This window comes from Giraffa tippelskirchi, chromosome 2 (genome assembly GCF_054371585.1).
Source record: "Giraffa tippelskirchi isolate mGirTip1 chromosome 2, T2T-mGirTip1v1.2.pri, whole genome shotgun sequence".
Classification (NCBI taxonomy): domain Eukaryota; kingdom Metazoa; phylum Chordata; class Mammalia; order Artiodactyla; family Giraffidae; genus Giraffa; species Giraffa tippelskirchi.
In genome coordinates this window covers 18,590,025-18,609,760 of record NC_137276.1, presented here as the reverse complement: position 1 = coordinate 18,609,760, position 19,736 = coordinate 18,590,025, and the positions used below count along the sequence as shown (strand labels likewise).

The window sequence follows — 19,736 nt, the reverse complement described above, 5'->3', positions numbered from 1 at the left end:
AAACGTGGAGGGAGGGAAAAAATGCTTTTCAGTGATTCCTGAGAACACAAATATTTTTTTAGGCCCTTGGGGACACTGATTGAAGGGGTTTTTCTGAGAGAACTTCTTAATCTTGGAGCCTAAACGGAAACTGAAACACGCACCCAGCCCAACTTCCGGAGGACCAAGATCGCACGAACAACCAGGAAGCGGTCGGCCTGGGAGCTGTCCCCGGTTCTCTGCTCCGCTCCATAGGGAACTTTCCGGGTTCTTACACTCTGTTTTTCCTGCCCCGCGTGACCTCAGCTCCGAGCTAGGCTCCGACCCGGGCCGGCCACTCCGGAACCCGCCATGTCATCCGACTTTGAAGGCTACGAGCAAGACTTCGCGGTGCTCACGGCAGAGATCACCAACAAGATTGCAAGGGTCCCTCGACTCCCACCTGGTAAGGGCGCTTCCTAGGCCGGGCAGGGGTGGCCTGCGGAGTGGGGAGGCTCCGGTGTGGGCGATGGAACTCAGCCTGAATGTCTTTTAGGCGCGAGCCTGGAGGATGAAGTAGTGTCGGGGCTTCCGGGAGGAATGGTTGAGTGGGTTGAGGGTTAAGGGGAGGATCCAAGCTGGGTTGTGGGATGCAGAGCCTTTGGAAGTTGAAGCTTTTTTGGGTTCTTATCTGGACTTCACCACCTTGTTACTCATATAACCTTGGAAACGTTTCTCTGAGTCTTCGTTTTGGTTGGGTTTCCTGTTTGTTACTTTTGTTTGTGAAATACAGAGATGTGAGAGTATTCAACGAGAATGAATTAACGTACCAAGGTCATGGGTCTGCACCATACAGCAACGTTGTTTTGTTAGTAACGATGTTATTACCATAGGCGGCAAAACAGGGTTAAGAGCCGTGGTGCCTGGATTCAAATCCCAGCCCTGCCACTTATAAGTTGTATGTAGGCAAGTTTCTTAACCTCTCTCAACTTTTCTTTCTTGGTAAAATGGAAAGAATTGTGCATCTCTCATGTGAAGATTAAATGACTTAACATATGTAAAGTCCTTTTTTGATGTTAGCTGCAGCTATAATGGCATCCCACTCCAGTACTCTTGCCTGGAAAATCCCATGGATGGAGGAGCCTGGTAGGCTACAGTCCATGGGGTCGCTAAGAGTCGGACACGACTGAGCGACTTCACTTTCACTTTTCCCTTTCACGCGCTGAAGAAGGAAATGGCAACCCACTCCAGTATTCTTGCCTGGAGATCCCAGGGACGGCGGAGCCTGGTGGGCTGCCGTCTGTGGGGTTGCACAGAGTCGGGCACGACTGAAGCGACTTAGCAGCAGTAGCAGCAGCTATAATAACTAGTATTTTTCATACCACCAAGCCCATTTATTTTTTTCTCATCCTTCTTGAGAAACGATGTGTAAAAATTGGTACAGAATAATATTTCTCACTTTTAAAATCCCACAGCTATCATTCAGAAGAGTTTTTGTGTTTTAGCATGTGTTATTTTCAATGCTGAACTGTCAACTATATGAAGGTGGGAGCTATCTTTGATTTCTTTGGCATTCACTTAGAAGGAGCTCAGGAAAATGTTTAAGGAAATGAACAGATACATAAATATGATATCATGTAATTTTCATCTGTAGGACATTGTTTTAGGATTTGTTTTCTCTCAATACAGATTTAATTTGAGTATTTAGTTGCAAATAAGATTGCTATTCGGGGGCTTAGCTGTGGTAGGGAAATTGAACCATCTACCTTCACTCTGTGGTGTAAAGTTCATCTGTGAACTGGTGGTCAACTTCAGTGTTCCACCTTGTCAGTCAGTCCTTGATGCCAGCAATAATTTCTCCTAGACCTAAGTTGTGATTCCTCTTCCTTTCCCCACCTCTCCCCAGACTTATATGTTTATAAATAATTTTCTTCCTTTATTTCTTTATTTCTCTCCTCCCCCGCCCCATACCTATTTTCTATTAATAGGGACATTTGCTTGAAGCCAGGATCTCTGAACTTACACCCCACTCATCTCCTGAAGTCCCAGTTAGTTCTGGAGGAGATGGAGGATGATGTCTTAAAGAGGTGTATGAGTCCAAGTGAGGGAACAAGAGGAGAGAACCAAGGTAGCATATACCACCAAGCTCTGCTGCCTGGGAGATTGTTGTGGCGAAAGTGGCCGATGGCCTCATCACTTCATGATACATCACCTCGCCTCTTCTCTTCAGTTCTGCTTTCCTCCACCATCCAAGATCATCTTGATTTTTGTTGTCATTATCGTTGGAGACTACTTCCTGTGACTTCAGTCCCAGAACCTCAGAATATCAGGATTCGTGGCTTCTGTGGGATTTTTGCTCTTTTTTAATTGTCCGAGTTATAGCTGAGGAAACATTTTTTGTTTGTGCTAATAGCTTTGGTATTGAGAAGCTATGCTATAAAGTAACAAAGTCGTTCCTGGGTACAGAATTGTAACAGCCAATTCCAAGAAAATAGATTTGTTACAATTGTTTTTTTTTTCTTACCTTTATATTTTAATGTGACCATTCTTACCACATAGAAAGAAACCTTTGAATTAAGTTACTTAAAAATAAAGACCTCCAATATCTACAGCTACAATGTAGTAAGGTCCAAAGAAGCAGCTTCATGAGAATTGAAAGGAGACTACAGCTGGCACTGGAAAAATGCTTCCTAACTTGAATAACTAAATGCTAGTGATTCTTAAAAATACTGTGGCTTCCCTCTTAATAATTATTTGTACTTGCTCATTTTATAATCTGTTTCTAGTTGATAAATAGAGAAAGATGAAAAATATATCTTTGTAGTTATGCATTTCAGATGTATATCTGTGGACAACAGAAATTGATTATGTGCAACCATGCAAAACTAGTATGATTAAAAATAATTATAATCTCTTCCTGGCGTCATTGGTGGTTGACCCAGAAATTACTCGAGTTAAGAAGGTTAGAAATTGGAGTAAAATTTTCAGCCAAAGCAGTTTAGTCCCTGAAATATTAACTTACTGAAATGGAATTAGAGTAAATTGGATTGATTGCAACTAACTTCATTCTCTGCTGTGCATGTAGAATGTGTTAAAGTGTTACTTCCAAGAGAATAGAAAAGATTAAATATTTTAAAACTTCAAAAAGAAATTTGATTACTCTGTGATACATTTTAAATAATATAATAATAATAATAATAAAACCTTTCTTCTTAAACTTAAGTGTTTGGATTTTAAGTAGCATTAGTAATTGGACCAAAAGGTAGATCAGTCTCTTCTTAAGTAATATTCTTATGGCACTATATTTGAGCTTTGATTTTAATGATTTATGTTCTGTAATAAAGTCAGGAAAATAGATGAGTGGAAACCATCACTAATACTAATTGTGACGTTCCTCTTTCTCTGATGATGAGTCATAAGTGGGGGAGATACTTTATAGAGGTGAGAATTCCATGACATCAGGCAGGCTTCCTGAAGGATCTTAAACTAAAGGTTCCTTTGCAGTTAGTTGCTTACCTCACCATGTACAGGAAGAAAAATGGTCTGTTGCGAAGCCTATCATTTTGTAGCTGTAGTTAGAAATACCAAGAAAGGCATTATGGTAACTTGGTTACAGTTCACGTGTGGCATCAGATCTGTTTAGAATCCCAGCTCTGCTGCTTATTAGATGTGCAACTTGGGCATATTGCTTGGCCTGTCTAAGTCTGCCTCCTCCACCTGGAAAATTCAGTGTGTGTGTGTGTGTGTGTGTGTTGGGGGCGGGGTGTGTATATAATAGTTTCACCCTTACAATGTTGTAAAAGTCAGTTGAAATAAAGCATATGATTTTGTTGTTGTTCAGTTGCTGAGTTGCTACTCTTTGCAACCCATGAACTGCAGCACACCAGGCTCCTCTGTTCTCCACTTTCACCCAGAGTTTGCTCATTGAGTTGGTGATACTGTCTAACCGTCTCATAACTATTAGTAGTTGCCCTCCGGTCTTCCCCGGTAGCATGCTGAATCTTCCAATCTGGAGGGCCTGTTTTCCAGTGTCATATCTTTTTGCCTTTTCATACTGTTCAGGGGATTCTTGAGGCAAGAATACCGGAATGGGTTGCCATTTCCTCCTCCAGTGGACCGTGTTTTGTCACAGTTCTTTGCTATGACCCATCCATCTTGCGTGGCTCTGCATGGCATGGCTCATAACTTCATTGAGTTACACAAGCTCCATTGCCACAACCTAGTTGTGATTCTTGAAGGGGAAAGCATATAATACCCTAGCACAATTTTTCCTCCCTAAAGAGAGTGCATGATAAATTAGCAACTAGTGATACTGCAGTGGTGAAGACAACAGCTGTAGGGTTAGTCAGCACCTAGCTTCTCAGACTTTGTGATATTAGTTGAACTCTTAAAGAAACATTGGACCTCAATTTTGTTTCCTTTCTCTGCTAGACTAGAGTGAACCTCTCTTGATGAGCACCTGCGTTTGAAGGGAGATATGTGATGGGCACTTTGGGATACAAACTTGGAATTGGACTCTGAACTCAGGATACCAGGGAGGAAGTCAGGGAGAGAAGTGGAAGTGGTGGGGTGAGATGAGTGTCTTTTCTGGAAGGAAATGCTTCATTCTAGCTAATTGATTATGCCCCATCCCTAGAGGCTTTTGGACACTGTCTAGACATGGCCATGTGTGGAAGAAGCTGTGACATTCATCCATGATTCTCTCTTGCCTTTGCAAAGTGATTTTATTACAATAATAAGAGAAGTCAGAAAAGTCTGCTTTTATTTATGAATACTGTGGTTTGCTTAACATACGTGTGGTTCTGGAGCTGTAATGTTGATGTGTAACTGTTGAGCACTTGAAATGTAGCTGTTGCCCTGTAGTGAAATGACAATGTTTTTAATATTATTAAAATTAAAAAATATTAAAATGAATTTCTCCTGTTTTTTTTTTTTTAACTTTTTGAAATCTGGCTACTAGAAAATTTAAAATTCTGTTCTGTGACTTGCATGCATTATATTTTTGTTCTACAAAATTAGAGTTGAAGAGATGGTTCCAGACCTAATTCAGGAACTCAGGTGCAGAGTGAGTTGAAGTAGGATGGGTAGGACTTGAGTTAGGCACACTCATGCATACCCACATTCTAATCCCTTAAATAATTTAGTTAACCTGAGTAATAGCCTTGGGCTACCCAGGTGGCTCAGTGGGTAAAGAATGCACCTGTGATGCAGGAGATATAGGAGACGCAGGTTCGATCCCTGGGTTGGAAAGATACCCTGGAGGAGCAAATGGCAACCCACTCCAGTATTCTTGCCAGGAGAATCCCATGGACAGAGGACCCTGGTGGGCTACAGTCAATGGGATCACAAAGAGTTGAACATGGCTGAAGCAACTGAGCATGCATGCACACATGCATGGCAAGTAATAGCTTCATTGATTTTTTAAAAAATATTTAATTTTAGAACAGGTTTAGATTTACAGAGAAATCACAAAAATAATACAGAGAATTCCTGTGTAGTCCATGCTCAGTTTCCTCTATTGTTAACTTCTTATATTAATATGATACATTTCTTGCAGCCAGTGAACCTATGTTGCTACTTATTATTAACTGAAGTCCATACTTTATCCAGATTTCCTTAGTTTTTTTTTATCTAGTGTCTTTTTACTATTCTAGGGTCCAGTCCAAGGTACTGCAAATCATTTGTAGTAGTCATGACTCCTCAGGTTCCTCTTAGTTGTGACAGTTTCACAGCCCTTTCTTTGTTTTTGATGACTTTACAGTTTAGAGGAGTACTGACCAACTGCTTTATAGAATGTTCCTCAGTTGGGATTTGCCAGATGTTTTTCTCATCATCAGACTAGGGTTATAAGTTTTTGAGAGGAAGACCACAGAGGTAAACCACCATTTTCATCACATCATGCCAAGAATTCACACTGTAAGGTAACTTAGCAGTCTTGATATTAACTTTGACCGCCTGGCTAAGGTAGTATTTGTCAGGTTTCTCTACTGTAAAGTTACTCTTTTCCTTCTTTTCCATATTCTTAGAAGGAAATCATATGCATAGTCCACACTTAAGAAGTAGGGGATCATGCTTCATCCCCTTGAAAGCTGAGGATTTATGTAAATTATTTGGAATTCTTCTATATGATTCTTCTAGAGAGATTTGTCTATTCTCCTCCACTTGTTAATCCAGTCATTTATATGCACAGACTCATTTATACTTTGTGTTGTATTCCAATACCACTTTATTTTGCTGCTCAGATTATTCCAGCTTTGACCATTGGAATTCCTTCCAGCCAGCTTTTGTGTCATTTTGATATATGCCCATCAGTGGGTTTTTTTTTTTCCCCCTTATTAGCATTTTCATACTTTCTGATATTGTAAGATACTCCAGAATCATCCTGCATTTTTCCTATACCAGTCCTTGAATCAGCAGCTATTTCTCCAAGGAGTCCTATTTCCTTTTATTGAAAAATGGTGTTAGAAACCAAGATCTGGACACTAGGTGCACACATCGGTACTGAGGTTTTATTACTTCTGGACCCTTTTAGCTGACACAGCAAGGAAAAATGTGTGTTTGCTAACTCATGTATATATACATACTGATAAAGTTTTGTGTATGAGGCCATCTACATTTATAGTAAGCTAAGCATGAATTATATTAATGTCTTCAACTCCAGTCCTTTATTCACACAAATCATTCTAGAATGGGTTTGTCTTAATTATAAGACAAACTCATTCTTAATTCTTAATTAATTAGTTAATTAATTAATCTTAATTCTTTCCTAAAGGGAAACTTGCCATTCTACATAGGAAGATTTGCCCCAGTCCTCACTGATACAATTTTTCTTTCTTTCTTCCGTTGTTTTCTTTGTGTGTGTGAAATTTAACAGAATCTGTACTTTAGTTAATAATACTATATTGCATGTCAGTTTCCTGTTTGTTTGTTGTTTTTTTTTACAACATAACATTTCTTTATATTCTCAGAATTGGGTTAGAAGTTTCAAGCCTCATTCAAAAATTTTTTAAAAACCACTGAGATAATAAACTTCCTACACTTACAGCAGTAATACTAGATGCCAAAATAAATGGAACTATATCAAAGTTTTGGGTGAATATAAATTAGAAATCTAGCATCCTATTCATACTTGGTCGAACAAGTGGAACCAAAATGTCATAAATTTTTTAGCTAGACAAACATTCATAAGGTTTCTAAAATATATATTATATGTACTATATATATATGTATGTATACAAAAGCTTTTCTATTACGTTTGATAAAGGCTTGAGAAAGAACAACAAAAAATGAGATGGAGAAGTTGGAAAACATAAACTAAATTAAATGAGAGCACTGAATGTGAAATAGAGCAGCCATCTGTAAAAACTACTGGACTATGTGATGACCTTTTACAATTTTTCTTATTCTCTGTGAGTAACAAATATGTTCCTGAATTCTAAGCTTCATGGATTCATTCAGTAAACACACAGTGAACGACTACCATGTACAACTCTCTGTGCTAAACACAGAATTAGGACAAAGATGTGTCGAGAGTGGTCCCTGCCTTCAAGGAGCTGGAAATGAGGCTGAAGGGAACCAATTGCTAATGACCATCATGGATGCTAGAGCAGAGCACGGAGGTCTGGGAATTCAGAGGAGATAAGATCATGTCCTGGGAGGTCACCTGGAAGGGTAGTGGGATTTAGCAAGATGGAAAAGGGGAAAGACTAAGTGAGTTGCAGTAAGTGGATGCAGTGGGCATCTGCTGCTTCAGAAGGCCCAGAATTCTCTGTTCTATCTTCTGAGAGCATGTCCTCAATTTTCCTTTGAGAAATTCTCTAAACCCAGTCTTGGTGGAACTGACAGGCTGTCATGCCCTGTCCAGGTCAAGAAGAAAATACCTTACTCAAGGGAGGACAGTCAGTGAATTTTCACCAGAAATTGGAATTTGGACTCTGCTTCTGCAGAGACTGTCAGTAAATTCCTGCTCCCTTGGTTCCCTGAGCCACCGTGGTACTGTCCTCCCTGAGCTTGGGAACTCACCTTTTCCATTGATTCTTTGTTCTTTTTATTCAGTTGCTATTTCGTGTCTATTTGCAACCCAATGGACTGCAACATGCCATGCTCTTCTATCCTCCACTGTCTCCCCAGGTTTGCTCAAATGCATGTCCATTGAGTTGGTGATGCTCTCTAACCATCTCATCCTCTGCTGCTCCCTTCTCCTTTTGCCTTCAATCTTTCTCAACGTCAGGGTCTTTTCTGATGAGTCGGCTGTTTGCATCAGGTGGCCCAAGTGTTGGAGCTTCAGCTTTAGCAGCAGTCTTTCCGATGAATATTCAGAGTTTATTTCCTTTAGGTTTGACTGGTTTGATCTCCTTGCAGTCCAAGGGACTCTCAAGAGTCTTCTCCAGCACCACAATTCAAAAGCATCAGTTCTTCGGCACTCTGCCTTCTTTGTGGTCCAACTCTCACATCCATACATGATTGCTGGAAAAACCATAGCTTTAACTATATGGTCCTTTGTTGACAAAGTGATGTCTCTGCTTTTTAATATGCTAAGTTTGTCATAGCTTTTCTTCCGAAGAGCAAGCATCTTTTAATTACATGACTGCAGCCACCATCTGCAGTGATTTTGGAGCCCAAGAAAAGAAAATCTGTCACTGCTTCCACTTTCCCCCCCTCTATTTGCCATGATGTGATGAGACCCTGTGAGCCACCCTGAATTATTCTAATAAATTCTTTCTTTGGCTTAAATCAGCCAGAATCAGTTCCGTTATATTCAGCCAAAGAACCTAAATAGTACCTTGAACAAAGACTTAGGTCAGGGAATAAAATTGTTCTTGAATAGTAATGGATAGCATGCAGAGCACATACTAGAGAGCTAGTAGTTGGAAATACAGTTGGAAAAGTTGCTTGGGTCTGGAATGCGGAGAGCCTTGACTTCCAGGCTCAAATGATTCAACCAGAGCCACATTTCTGGAAGATTAAATGGGGGAAGAGGGCAGGTATGGTGAAAGTGAAACCAGCATGGTTGGTAGCATAGCTTCTTTTGTAAATTCTTGTACTCACTGCACTATTTATTAATTTTACTACCATGTTTTGAGAACTGATTATACATCAGGCTCAGGGCTAGACTGTAGAACTAGGACATGGTTCCTGTCTTCCCAGAGCCTCCAAGGTAGAAGATAAATCAGACCTGTGAGTGTGAGAGATAAATCATGAGGATTATGTAAGAGATCTAGGAATTTTCTGTAAGAGCAAGTAGTTAATTCTTCTGTTGGGTTAGAAAAAACTTCAAAAAGCTGGTGATTTCTGGGGAGAAATAAATGGACTGATAGACTGGGAATGGGGGTAAGGATAAGTTTTCTAAAAGTGTCTGGTAGAACATGTCTCTCCTAAAATGGAGAGTTGTGGTTGGGTTATAGCTTGATTGTGGCACAGTTTGAAGAAATCACATGTTGATATTTAGCACTGCACAAATTAGAAGTAATTCCTCTTGCATCAACTTATTTGAGCTAAAAAGAGTCCAGTAAATGTTTTTAATTTCCAGTTTAGAGAGTATATACCAAGTCTCAGCTAAAAACTCTTTCTTACCCGAGATCCCATAACCATGAGTAGATGATGGTTTGGGGTTTAGAATCAGTAGTTCTGACTTCAGATATTTTTTAATTTGTGATTTTTAAGTTGTACTCATGAGTACATTATCCCCAATTTATTAAATTCATGAGTTTGCAGATTCCTCATGCCACCTCTAAATCTGTTGTTGACACAGTCTCTTCTAAAGAGCAGAATAATTTTTGGTTTTTCTTAAAAAGTGTGACAGCATCTCTTCAGTACTCTACAGGATTGTGTATTTCCAGATTGCTTAGAATCATTGTGTCACAGTGTTTCCTGACCCCCCAAAGAAGGATATGGCTATTTGCCTGATATGCTAATTTTTTACTCTGGTTGATCAGAAAGGAAAAAACAGATATATAAAATTAGAAGTTTTTAAATATTAAGTTTATCTGTAACCTTAGCAATTCCTTGATATTATTGTTTGTTTCAGATGAGAAGAAGCAGATGGTTGCAAATGTGGAGAAACAGCTCGAAGAAGCGAAAGAACTGGTACGTACAGACTTAGTAATATATTTAAAACACAAGCAGAGCCATTTAAACTGATGCCGTCCTCTAAGCCTCATTTATTCATTCTAGAAATGTGAAGCATACATGATAAAGAATTCATCAGTGTCTACATTGAAGAGAATTTAATAGCTTCTTGGGATTCTATTCCTCTTAGTAAAGTAGATTCATTAAATGCCTGCTTCGAATTTTTATTACTTCATAATACCTTTCATAATAGCTATAAATAGCTAACCCTGGTTAAAGGTGTATTAGGTACCAGACATGGGTTAAGCATGTTATTTGCTTTATATTATTTAATTTTCACAAAATCTCTGTGAGACAGGGACTGTTTGTCAACAACTGTTAAGGATCGAGATTTTCCCTACTTGCCTACTCACAAGTGAGCTTACCACAACCTCAAGGATGCTGATTGAAGACATTAGATTCCTACATCAGAGACAAAAGGCTTTTATTACTCACAGCAAAAGTTGCTGCCAAAATTTCAGCAGGCTTGTGTCAGTTCCCTGAGCCCTAGTTGCCAAGGGGCTGATGCATGTTTGCCTAGAAAAATGCCTACACATCAGTGGATTATCTTATAGGAGAGAAACGCAGGGCCTGGGAAGGATACTGCTTTATAGCAGCCTGTAAGCAAGCTTGGTCTTTGCCCCAAGACACACATTGTTTTCCTACTCCCCAGATTCCTCCCTTCCTGGGAAAAGAGTGATCAGGGCCTTGCATTCTTAGTGTTGCAGCAAGACGTGTAGAAGTGTGAGAGATACACAGAGGAGCATCATTACTCCCATTTTGTAGATGGGAAAACTGAGGCTTAGAAAGATTGATTAACTTGTCTGTGATCCCACACCCAGTTAGTGCTTCTGTAAGGATTTGGACTTAGGTATGCTAAACCCAGAGCTTTAACTTACCCACTACTTTTTGATACTAATAAATTCTCAAATCGAGGAACAAAAAGTATTGAAATATATTGTGTCCTAATTTGAGGTTTCAAAGACTGGTATTGCAAATATGATTTGTTTTGTTCCTGCATTGTGGTCCTAAATGAGGGTGTTGCTTTTCTCCATACTAGAGGGTACCACTTGGTGTCCCTTCAGTACTGATATAGTTACTACAGTTTCCCAATGTGAGTTTCTGTTAAGTGGTATTGCCTTTTCAAACAAGTTTGGAAGACTGTAGCTTAAACAAAATTCTCCAGTTATGGATCTTTTTTTGGTTATTATTGGTTTGGCCAAAAAATTCATTCAGGTATTTTCATAAGATGTTACAGAAAAACCTGAATGAATGTTTTAGGCCAACCCAATATTTTTTTACTGAGCTTCTCTGGTGGCTCAGCAGTAAAGAATCCGCCTGTAATACAATGCAGTGCATGAGACGCGGGTTTGATCCCTGGGTCGGGAAGATCCTCTAGAGAAGGAAATGGCAACCCACTCCAGTATTCTTGCCTGGAGAATCCCATGGACAGAGGAGCCTGGCAGACTACAGTCCATGGGGTTGCAAAAGAGTTGGACACAACTGAGCGACTAAACATTGACAACAGCAATATTTTTCTATGGAACACTCTTACGTTGTCTTGAGGCACAATGAATGACTCCAAAGGACTCGAAGGGGTGGCACTCCAAGCTAATTTGCCTGAGTAGTGGGGCCATACACAGCAGGCCTGCTGCTCAAGTCGGGTGGGGGGTTCTGAGGAGTAGGTGATTGTAGCTCCCCATTACAATGCAGACGCTTCCTTTCGTGTCTATGATTGTGCTCAGGCAGCAAGTTGCAGAGCTGCTGCTCCATCTTGCCCATTCCTGATTTTTTTCTAGCTGTCAGAATGCCTATGCATTCCATACCCTGTAAAAGTGAAAGTGAAAGTCACTTAGTCGTGTCTGACTCTTTGCAACCCCACAGACTATACAGTCCCTGGAATTCTCCAAGCCAGGATACTGGAGTGGTTAGCCTTGACCTTCTCCAGGGGATCTGCCCAACCCAGGGATTGAACCTGGATCTCCTGCATTGCAAGCAGATTCTTTACCACTGAGCCACCAGGGAAGTACAACTGGTCAATTCTTTGGATCTTGGGTTAACTTCTTAGCTTGTTGTTAAGTTCTCGGTAGCGGGGTATTTGTTTGTCTTTGCCATCAAAATCTATGTTTCGGTTCATTGGTTTGCCTTCTTTTGGAGACATTGATTTACATGATGATGTTAGAAAGCTTCTTTTCCTAATAACCACAGTTTCACTATACCAAGAACTGTAAAACGTGGTTATACCCCTGTGGAGCTTATGGTTATCTCCAGTTGTTACTAATATGAAGAGTTTTGTCTTAGATATGTGTTTCTATTTGTTTAAAATGTCTAGGCAGCTGACTTAATTCTGATGGCATCCTTGTTGAGGACACAGATCATTATATACTGTATTTTTGATGAGGACCCTAGGAAAAGAACTTTATTATGATTTTACTTGTTAAGATTAGTTTTATTTCTGTTGAACAATTTGTATTAGTCTCTTGGACACTGCATGTCTCGTAATTACCATGTCTCCCGCTTGACATTGGCCATATGAATGTTGTGACAAATATAAAACCAGTAGGATTACCCTTGTTTCTGGTTTCATCTCAAGTGTTTGTCGTGTGTTTCCTTTTTCCTTGTCTTACCTACTTTTAGTTAGAATGTCCTTATAAAATGCCTGAAACAAAAATGTAGTTAACACTCAGATTTTCTCTTACATGTGCTTTTGCAGTTATTTGTCTGGATGATCCTGCTCAACCTTTCTGGAACTCAGTTCTTAACGGTGATTTCAGAGAAGTGCTCTAAATAATTGCGTTGCTGAGTAACTGATTTATTGGTGCTTCATATTTATGCTGAGACATGGCAATAATTTAAATGGTTACTGCTTAAATCAAGGCTAATTAAAACTTTTTTCCTTTATAAAAATTAAAGACTGTGAATTGAAACATTTTTTATTTTTTTATTTTGTTTATCTGAGTTCTACTATTTTTACTCAGACTCTTAACATCAGACAAGTAAGAGTTGTATTAGTGCCAAGTGTGTAGTGTTTATGGAAGTGATTTATTAGGGCTATTTGCTTTAAGAGGCAAAATATCTGACAACATTTTTGGATGTGAGTTTGTTAGACATGGCCTGAGCCAATTTGTAGTTGTTGGTTTTTATTTTTTAATGCCAAGTATAAATAAGCTGTCTTTGATACTTTACATCATGCTTGCTGTCTTTCTACTTCATCATCGGTAATCACCATTCCTGTTATTCACATTAGTTGAGTAATTACCAAGTAAAAGATACTTTTCTAAGCACATTATAAGAAATACCCTGTTTAATCTTTATAGTTCTTACAAACTATTAAGTATAAAGTATCGAATATGACTCACGAAATAAGTCTCAAGTTTTCCCATTTCTTGCTTGTAGCAAGACATACTATTTTTTCGAAATGAGACAAGTGAGACCCAGAGAAGTTAAGAAGCCTGTCCAAGCTTGCATGACTAGTAAGCAGCAGAGCCTATGATGTGAACGCAGGTGTCTTGACTTGAAAGCCTGTTTTCTTAACCATCATACTATCTCAATATTGCCTCTCATGAAATGCTCACATGTTGTATCCAGGTTGTTATAAAGTGCCCTGCTGTGATGTCATTGAGCTTTGTGCAGTTTAATATGTTACTATATCTATTTAGCTCCATATCCACCTGGTTATAAAGTATGAGGTTGGAGGTCACGATCAAATATTGGTTGGCATATGTATTTCCTAATCAGAAAAGACTTTCCAGGAGAATTTTCCCCAAATAACTGAGACTGGGCTGATATTTCATAGAGTAACTGTAGAAATTATGGTTTGGTGTATCTTCTCATAGTCCTAGTGGTTTGAGGTCAGAAGACCAAGCCAGTTTGGGTTAGATGATAGGATACACCACAGACAGTAAAATCATTATCACAGAGGATGTTTGGCTTAATGCACATGGTTTTAAAAATTCTTGACAGAGTAAAAACACTTCAGCACTCCGTGTGTCACCTGGCGAGCCCTCAGTAACTGTTTATTGACCTTAACAAAAATGGACCACAAAAGTGGTCCCAGTATTCTCTTGACCACAGGCAGTTTGCTCCCTGGGCCTGGTTCCTTAAGTTGTAAAATGAGGCATTGGAATTAAATCCTTTCAGCTCTCAACATCTAGTCAACGTGAAGGGTAAGCAGATGGTTTAAACCATGGTTTTCTCTCACCCTTCCAGCTGGAACAGATGGATTTGGAAGTCCGAGAGATACCACCCCAAAGTCGAGGCATGTACAGCAACAGGATGAGAAGCTACAAGCAAGAAATGGGAAAACTTGAGACTGATTTTGTGAGTCATATTCAATACTTTATTATACTTGCCGATCTTTGCAGTGATTGTCACATCTTTTTTTATTGCTTCCCCCACACACCTTAGTCAGCATTAAGTGTGTCGTCTTTAGGAGCTTGTGCCAAAGATATGCAACAGCTTCCATTGTTTTGCTTGTAGAGCTGGCTAATGATGGACTTGAAGGTATGCTGGACTCCTGATTCACAAAGTAGACCCAAGTCATGTGGTTTTTGAGTTTGGATGGTATTTATTGATATTTAGCATTTATTAGAATTTTGAAATCCAATTTGGGGCCTTTCAGAGTTTGCAGGTTTTAAGCTGCATTGTTCATGGATGGACTTCAGGGACTTGTGAATGTCCTGAAATTATATCAGTATATTTGGATGTGTGTTTCTATATGTATGTTTTTCTGAGATAGGCTTCATAGCCTTTATTACCAGAGTTTTAAAAGGATACATTACACTTCTCCCCTCCAGGAGCTCAATTAATAATTTATATAAGGGGTTTTTTGTATTGAGTGTCTTATGAGAATATTTAGCTTTCTCTTCCTATATATCTGACTTTCAACTCCATCCACTATTAGCAAATTTAAGAATATAAATTTAAAGATATTGACATTAAAATTGTTAGTAATTAGAAGGCAATAGGAGCAGAGAAGATACATGTGAGCAATTCCACTTTTGGATATATACTCCAGAAAATTGAAAGCAGGATCTTGAAGAGATATGTATTATTGTGGCAATACCCAAAGATGGAAGCAACCCAAAAGGAAAGAAAGAAGTGAAGTCGCTCAGTCGTGTCGGACTCTTTGCAACCCCGTGGACTGTAGCCTATCAGGCTTCTCCATCCATGGGATTTTCCAGGCAAGGTACTGGAGGAGGGTGCCATTTCCTTCTCCAGGGGATCTTCCCGACCCAGGAATTGAACCCAGGCCTCCCGCATTGCAGGCAGACGCTTTACCCTCTGAGCCACCAGGGAAGCCCCATAGTGTGCCTTAACAGGTGAGTGGATGAACACAATGTGGTGTGTGCACACAATGCACTATTAATGCAGCCTTGAAAACGCAGGATGTTCTGACGTATGTTATGGCATGGATGACTGAGAACATTATGCTAAGCGAAATAAGCCAGTCACAAAAGACAAATACTTCGTTTCCACTTATATGAGGCAGTTAAAGTAGAAAGTAGATTGGTGGTTGCCAAGGACTGAGGGAAGGGGAACCAGGCAGCTACTGTTTCACGGCTGTAGAATTTCAGTTTTGTGGCATGAAGAGCTGTAGAAATTGGTTGCTCAGCCATGTGAATGTATTTCACCACATTGAACTATACACTTAACATTGGTGAAAATGGTAAATTTTATATTATATGTATTTTACCACAATTAAAAATTAAAATTAAAAAATGTTTAGATGAAGAAAGATCTGAGCTTACCATACTGTGAGCAACAGGAGTCAGGTGTGGGCACGTAAACCGACTGTATTTCTGACCCTGGGGTTCAAATTTATAAAGAAAGTTGAGAATTGATAAGGACCATTCTGCCTCTGTTTCCACCATAGCTTTTGGAAGACACATCTCCTAGATCACAGTGTACCCTTCCACTATAAGACCAGTGGTACTGAGTCTTATAAGAATTTCACCCAGAGTCTGGAAGTAGGGTGACTTGCAGTTTTGCATATTTGTTTTACATTGTCATGGGTAGCTTCCTGAGAAGCTGAGTCAGGGTATGTCAATGACTCTGATGCAACTACTTTTTAAGTTGCACTCCCATTAATTAAAAAGAAAAATCGGAATCCACAATAGGCCTAAATTCAGAAAAGAAATGTAACCACCTCGCTTTTGCACTTTGTACTAGATAAAACCTTCCCTAACTGCTTGTAAGAGACAGGTTCCCTTAGCAAGAATGAGAGAGATGAGAAAATTGGATTGATTTAAGAATTTGGTAACTTAAAATTGTACTTAGTTCTAATTAAAGTTAGTTTTAATATAAATGATGAAAGTAAAGTAAATATGTATAAGGATTATTTTAGTTTGCTTGCCTCATCTTTATGAAGTGCTCTTCGAAAGATTTTCTTCCCTTGGTTTGTAAAACAACTAAGCATATTAGTCTGCTAGCATTGCCATATAGTGTACCCCAGACTGGGTGACTTAAACAACAAAAATGTATCTTCTTGAAGTTCTGGAGTCTAGAAGTCCAAAATCAAGTTGTTGTAAGGGTTTGTTTCTTATGAGGCCCCTCTCTGTAGCTTGTGGATAGCTGTCTTCTCCCTGTGTCTTCACAGTCTGTATGTATTTATGTTCTAATTTCTTCTTCTCATACAGAAACCAGTTGCGTTAGATTAAGGCTCACCCTAATGACCTCATTTTATTTCATTTGACTCATTAAAGACCCCATCTCCATGTACAGTCACATTCTGAAGTGTTAAGGGTTAGACTTCAACACATGAAATGGGGGGACATGATTCAACCCATGACACTAAATTTGGAGAAGGAAATGGCAACCCACTCCAGTACTCTTGCCTGGAAAATCCCATGGATGGAGGAGCCTGGTGGGCTACAGTCCATGGGATCGCAAAGAGTCAGACACGACTGAGCGACTTCACTGCACTGCAACACTAAATTTAGTTTTAATTTTTTCTTCTTAATTTTTTTTTTCAGAAGTTGCTTTTATGGCTTCTAAGTCAGCTAACTCAGTGTTAAGAATTTCTTTCCTAACGACTGTAATCTTCAGTAGAGTCCTTCAGTTATTTGGATATCACATAGTTAGGTAAACGTTCCTCAGCTGTATTTTCTGTTATAAAGAAAAATGGAATGAGCAACTAACTATGAACTAAACATTTATTCTCTGGGCGATCATTAAGATTCTTGTGTTTATTTGTATATTTGCTACACAGTTCTCTTCTACTGTGTCAGGAAACATCCTTCACCACCACCACCACCATCACCGCCTTGTATGTGATTCACAGTTTATAAAGTGCTTTACCATGCCTTATTCATTTCATTGTATAAAGAGTAGACAGAATAGCCGTGGATTACTATCCCCAGTTTACACACGATAGAACAAAGAGGTTCAACTTGATTATGGATTCCATTCAACAAATCTTTTTTTTCTTTATTTTTGGCTGTGTTGGGTCTTTGTTGCTGCACTGGCTTTCTCTAGTTGCGGCGAGTGAGGGCTACTCTCTAGTTGTGGTGCATGGGCTTCTCATTGCAGTGGCTTTTTTTGTTGCAGAGTGCAGCCTCTAGATGTGCAGGCTCTGGAGTTGGCAGCACAAGGGGTCAGTAGTTGTGGTTTGCAGGCTCTAGAGCACAGGCTCAGTAGTTGTGGCACACGGGCTTAGTTGCCCCACTGCATGTGGAATCTTCTTGGACCAGGGTTCAAACCCACATCCCCTGCATTGGCAGGTAGGTTCTTAACCTGCTGGACCACTGGGAAGTCCTCAAGAGATCTTTCTTGAGCTCTGTAGTAATCAGGCAGTGTCCTGGGTGCTGGAAAAAAAGCCATGATTAAGAGATCAAGTTCTTGCTCTTATGGATTTTATATTGTAATGGGGATGATAAGAAGCAAGTAAATGCATATATCTTAATTTCAGATAGTGATAAATTCTATAAATAAGGTGAGTAAATTGATAGTGACTAGCAGAGTCGTCGTGACTGTTTTTGCTTGGGTGTTCTCTGGTTGAGCGGGGCAGAGAGAGAGGTACATGTTGTTACAGAGGGAGACAGAAGAATGATCAGTAAGGGCATTGTAGGCATAGTAAAGACCTTGGCTTTTCCTCCGTCTTGATTGGAAGTGATTCTAGGGCTTTAAGAAGTAAGTGGTCCTTTGCTTCCTGTTTTACCATATTTTGTCACATGAGGTATCTGAATAGAATGTAGAAAATATTCACATAATTCCCTTTTGACTCTTATTTTCTTTTCTTCATTTAATTATTTTATTTTTTAATGGAGTGAAAAATATCTTCTTAAAGATGTTGGATTACTTTGTTATACTGATATGTCTAGAAGTATTGAATCCCAAGAAAAAGTAGTAGAGATGGTCCTTCATCTTTTATTTGCAATGTGTATTGCAAATGAAGAAGTTCTCTCATTGCCCTTGTAATATCGAGACCTTGGGGGAACATCTGTGCCAGTGGGGAAAGGCGGAGGACAACTCAACACTTTTTTCTTCAACCCCATTGCCTACTTCCTTTCTTTTTTCTGGCCCTTCTTCCTCCTCTGCCCATCCTTCAGCTGCCTGGATTCTTCAGGCTTCTTTCCCACTTACTGTACTGTCTCACTCCTTGTGTTATTGCTCCTGTGACTTCAATGACCACAACTATATTCTCTTGCATTTCTCACTGAGACCTTCCTCCAGCTCTAAATTCATATTCCTTACTATTTACTGGGCACTTCTAATCCAGAGTCCTTTAAACCTTAAATTTGACAATGCTAGTCATTTCAGCGTGAGCTTTAATTTTTCCCTCTTTATCTTCTTGCACATCCAGTTGGTCACTGAGAGTTAACAATCCTCCCACTTAAGTATTTCCTGCTTTCATCACCACCACTGGAAGCCTTCATGTTTCTCAGTCTAGATGATTGTAGTAGCCTTTTCTTCTTCTATTCTCCCAACCTAAACCATCCTTCTCTCCACTCTGGAATGATCTGTCTAACATCTTGATCTGCATATGTCACATTGTTTCACAAAATTCTGCAGAGTTCTCATTGCCTGCTGAATTAAGTTCAGGTCAACTTCGAGGCTTTCTGTTCTGCTCCATTGTTTCTTTGCATGTCTAGTAATTTTATTAGTATGTACTTGATATTGTGGATCTTTGTTCAGTTCAGTTCAGTCGCTCTGTCGTGTCCGATTCTTTGCGACCCCATGAATTGCAGCACGCCAGGCCTCTCTGTCCATCACCAACTCCCGGAGTCCACTCAAACCCATGTCCATCGAGTCGGTTATGCCATCCAACCATCTCATCCTCTGTCGTCCCCTTCTCCTCCTGCCCCCAATCCTACCCAGCATTAGGATCTTTTCCAATGAGTCAACCCTTCGCATGAGGTGGCCAAAGTATTGGAGTTTCAGCTTCAACATCAGACCTTCCAATGAACACCCAGGATTGATCTCTTTTAGGATGGATTGATTGGATCTCCTTGCAGTCCAAGGGACTCTCAAGAGTCTTCTCCAACACCACAGTTCAAAAGCATCAATTCTTCGGCGCTCAGCTTTCTTCACCGTCCAACTCTCACATCCATACATGACCACTGGAAAAACCATAGCCTTGACTAGACGTACTTTTGTTGGCAAAGTAATGTCTCTGCTTTTAAATATGCTATCTAGGTTGGCCATAACCTTCCTTCCAAGGAGTAAGCGTC

At 39.7% G+C, this 19,736-nt stretch overlaps 1 protein-coding gene across 9 annotated transcripts in view; it reads left to right on the top strand.

Moving 5' to 3' along the window:
• Window positions 1–175: 175 nt before the first annotated feature.
• The window catches only part of VTI1A (vesicle transport through interaction with t-SNAREs 1A), a 375,769-nt gene continuing 356,208 nt past the window's right edge, over window positions 176–19,736 (top strand). For all 9 annotated transcript variants that reach the window (XR_014068505.1, XR_014068517.1, XM_081540061.1 and 6 more), the window contains exons 1-3: window positions 176–424; window positions 9,986–10,044; window positions 14,275–14,385. Coding sequence is in view for 7 of the 9 variants with exons in the window: in XM_081540061.1 (XP_081396187.1) it covers window positions 331–424; window positions 9,986–10,044; window positions 14,275–14,385 (264 nt within the window). In the remaining 2 variants the exon portion in view is untranslated. The remainder of the gene's footprint in view (window positions 425–9,985; window positions 10,045–14,274; window positions 14,386–19,736) is intronic.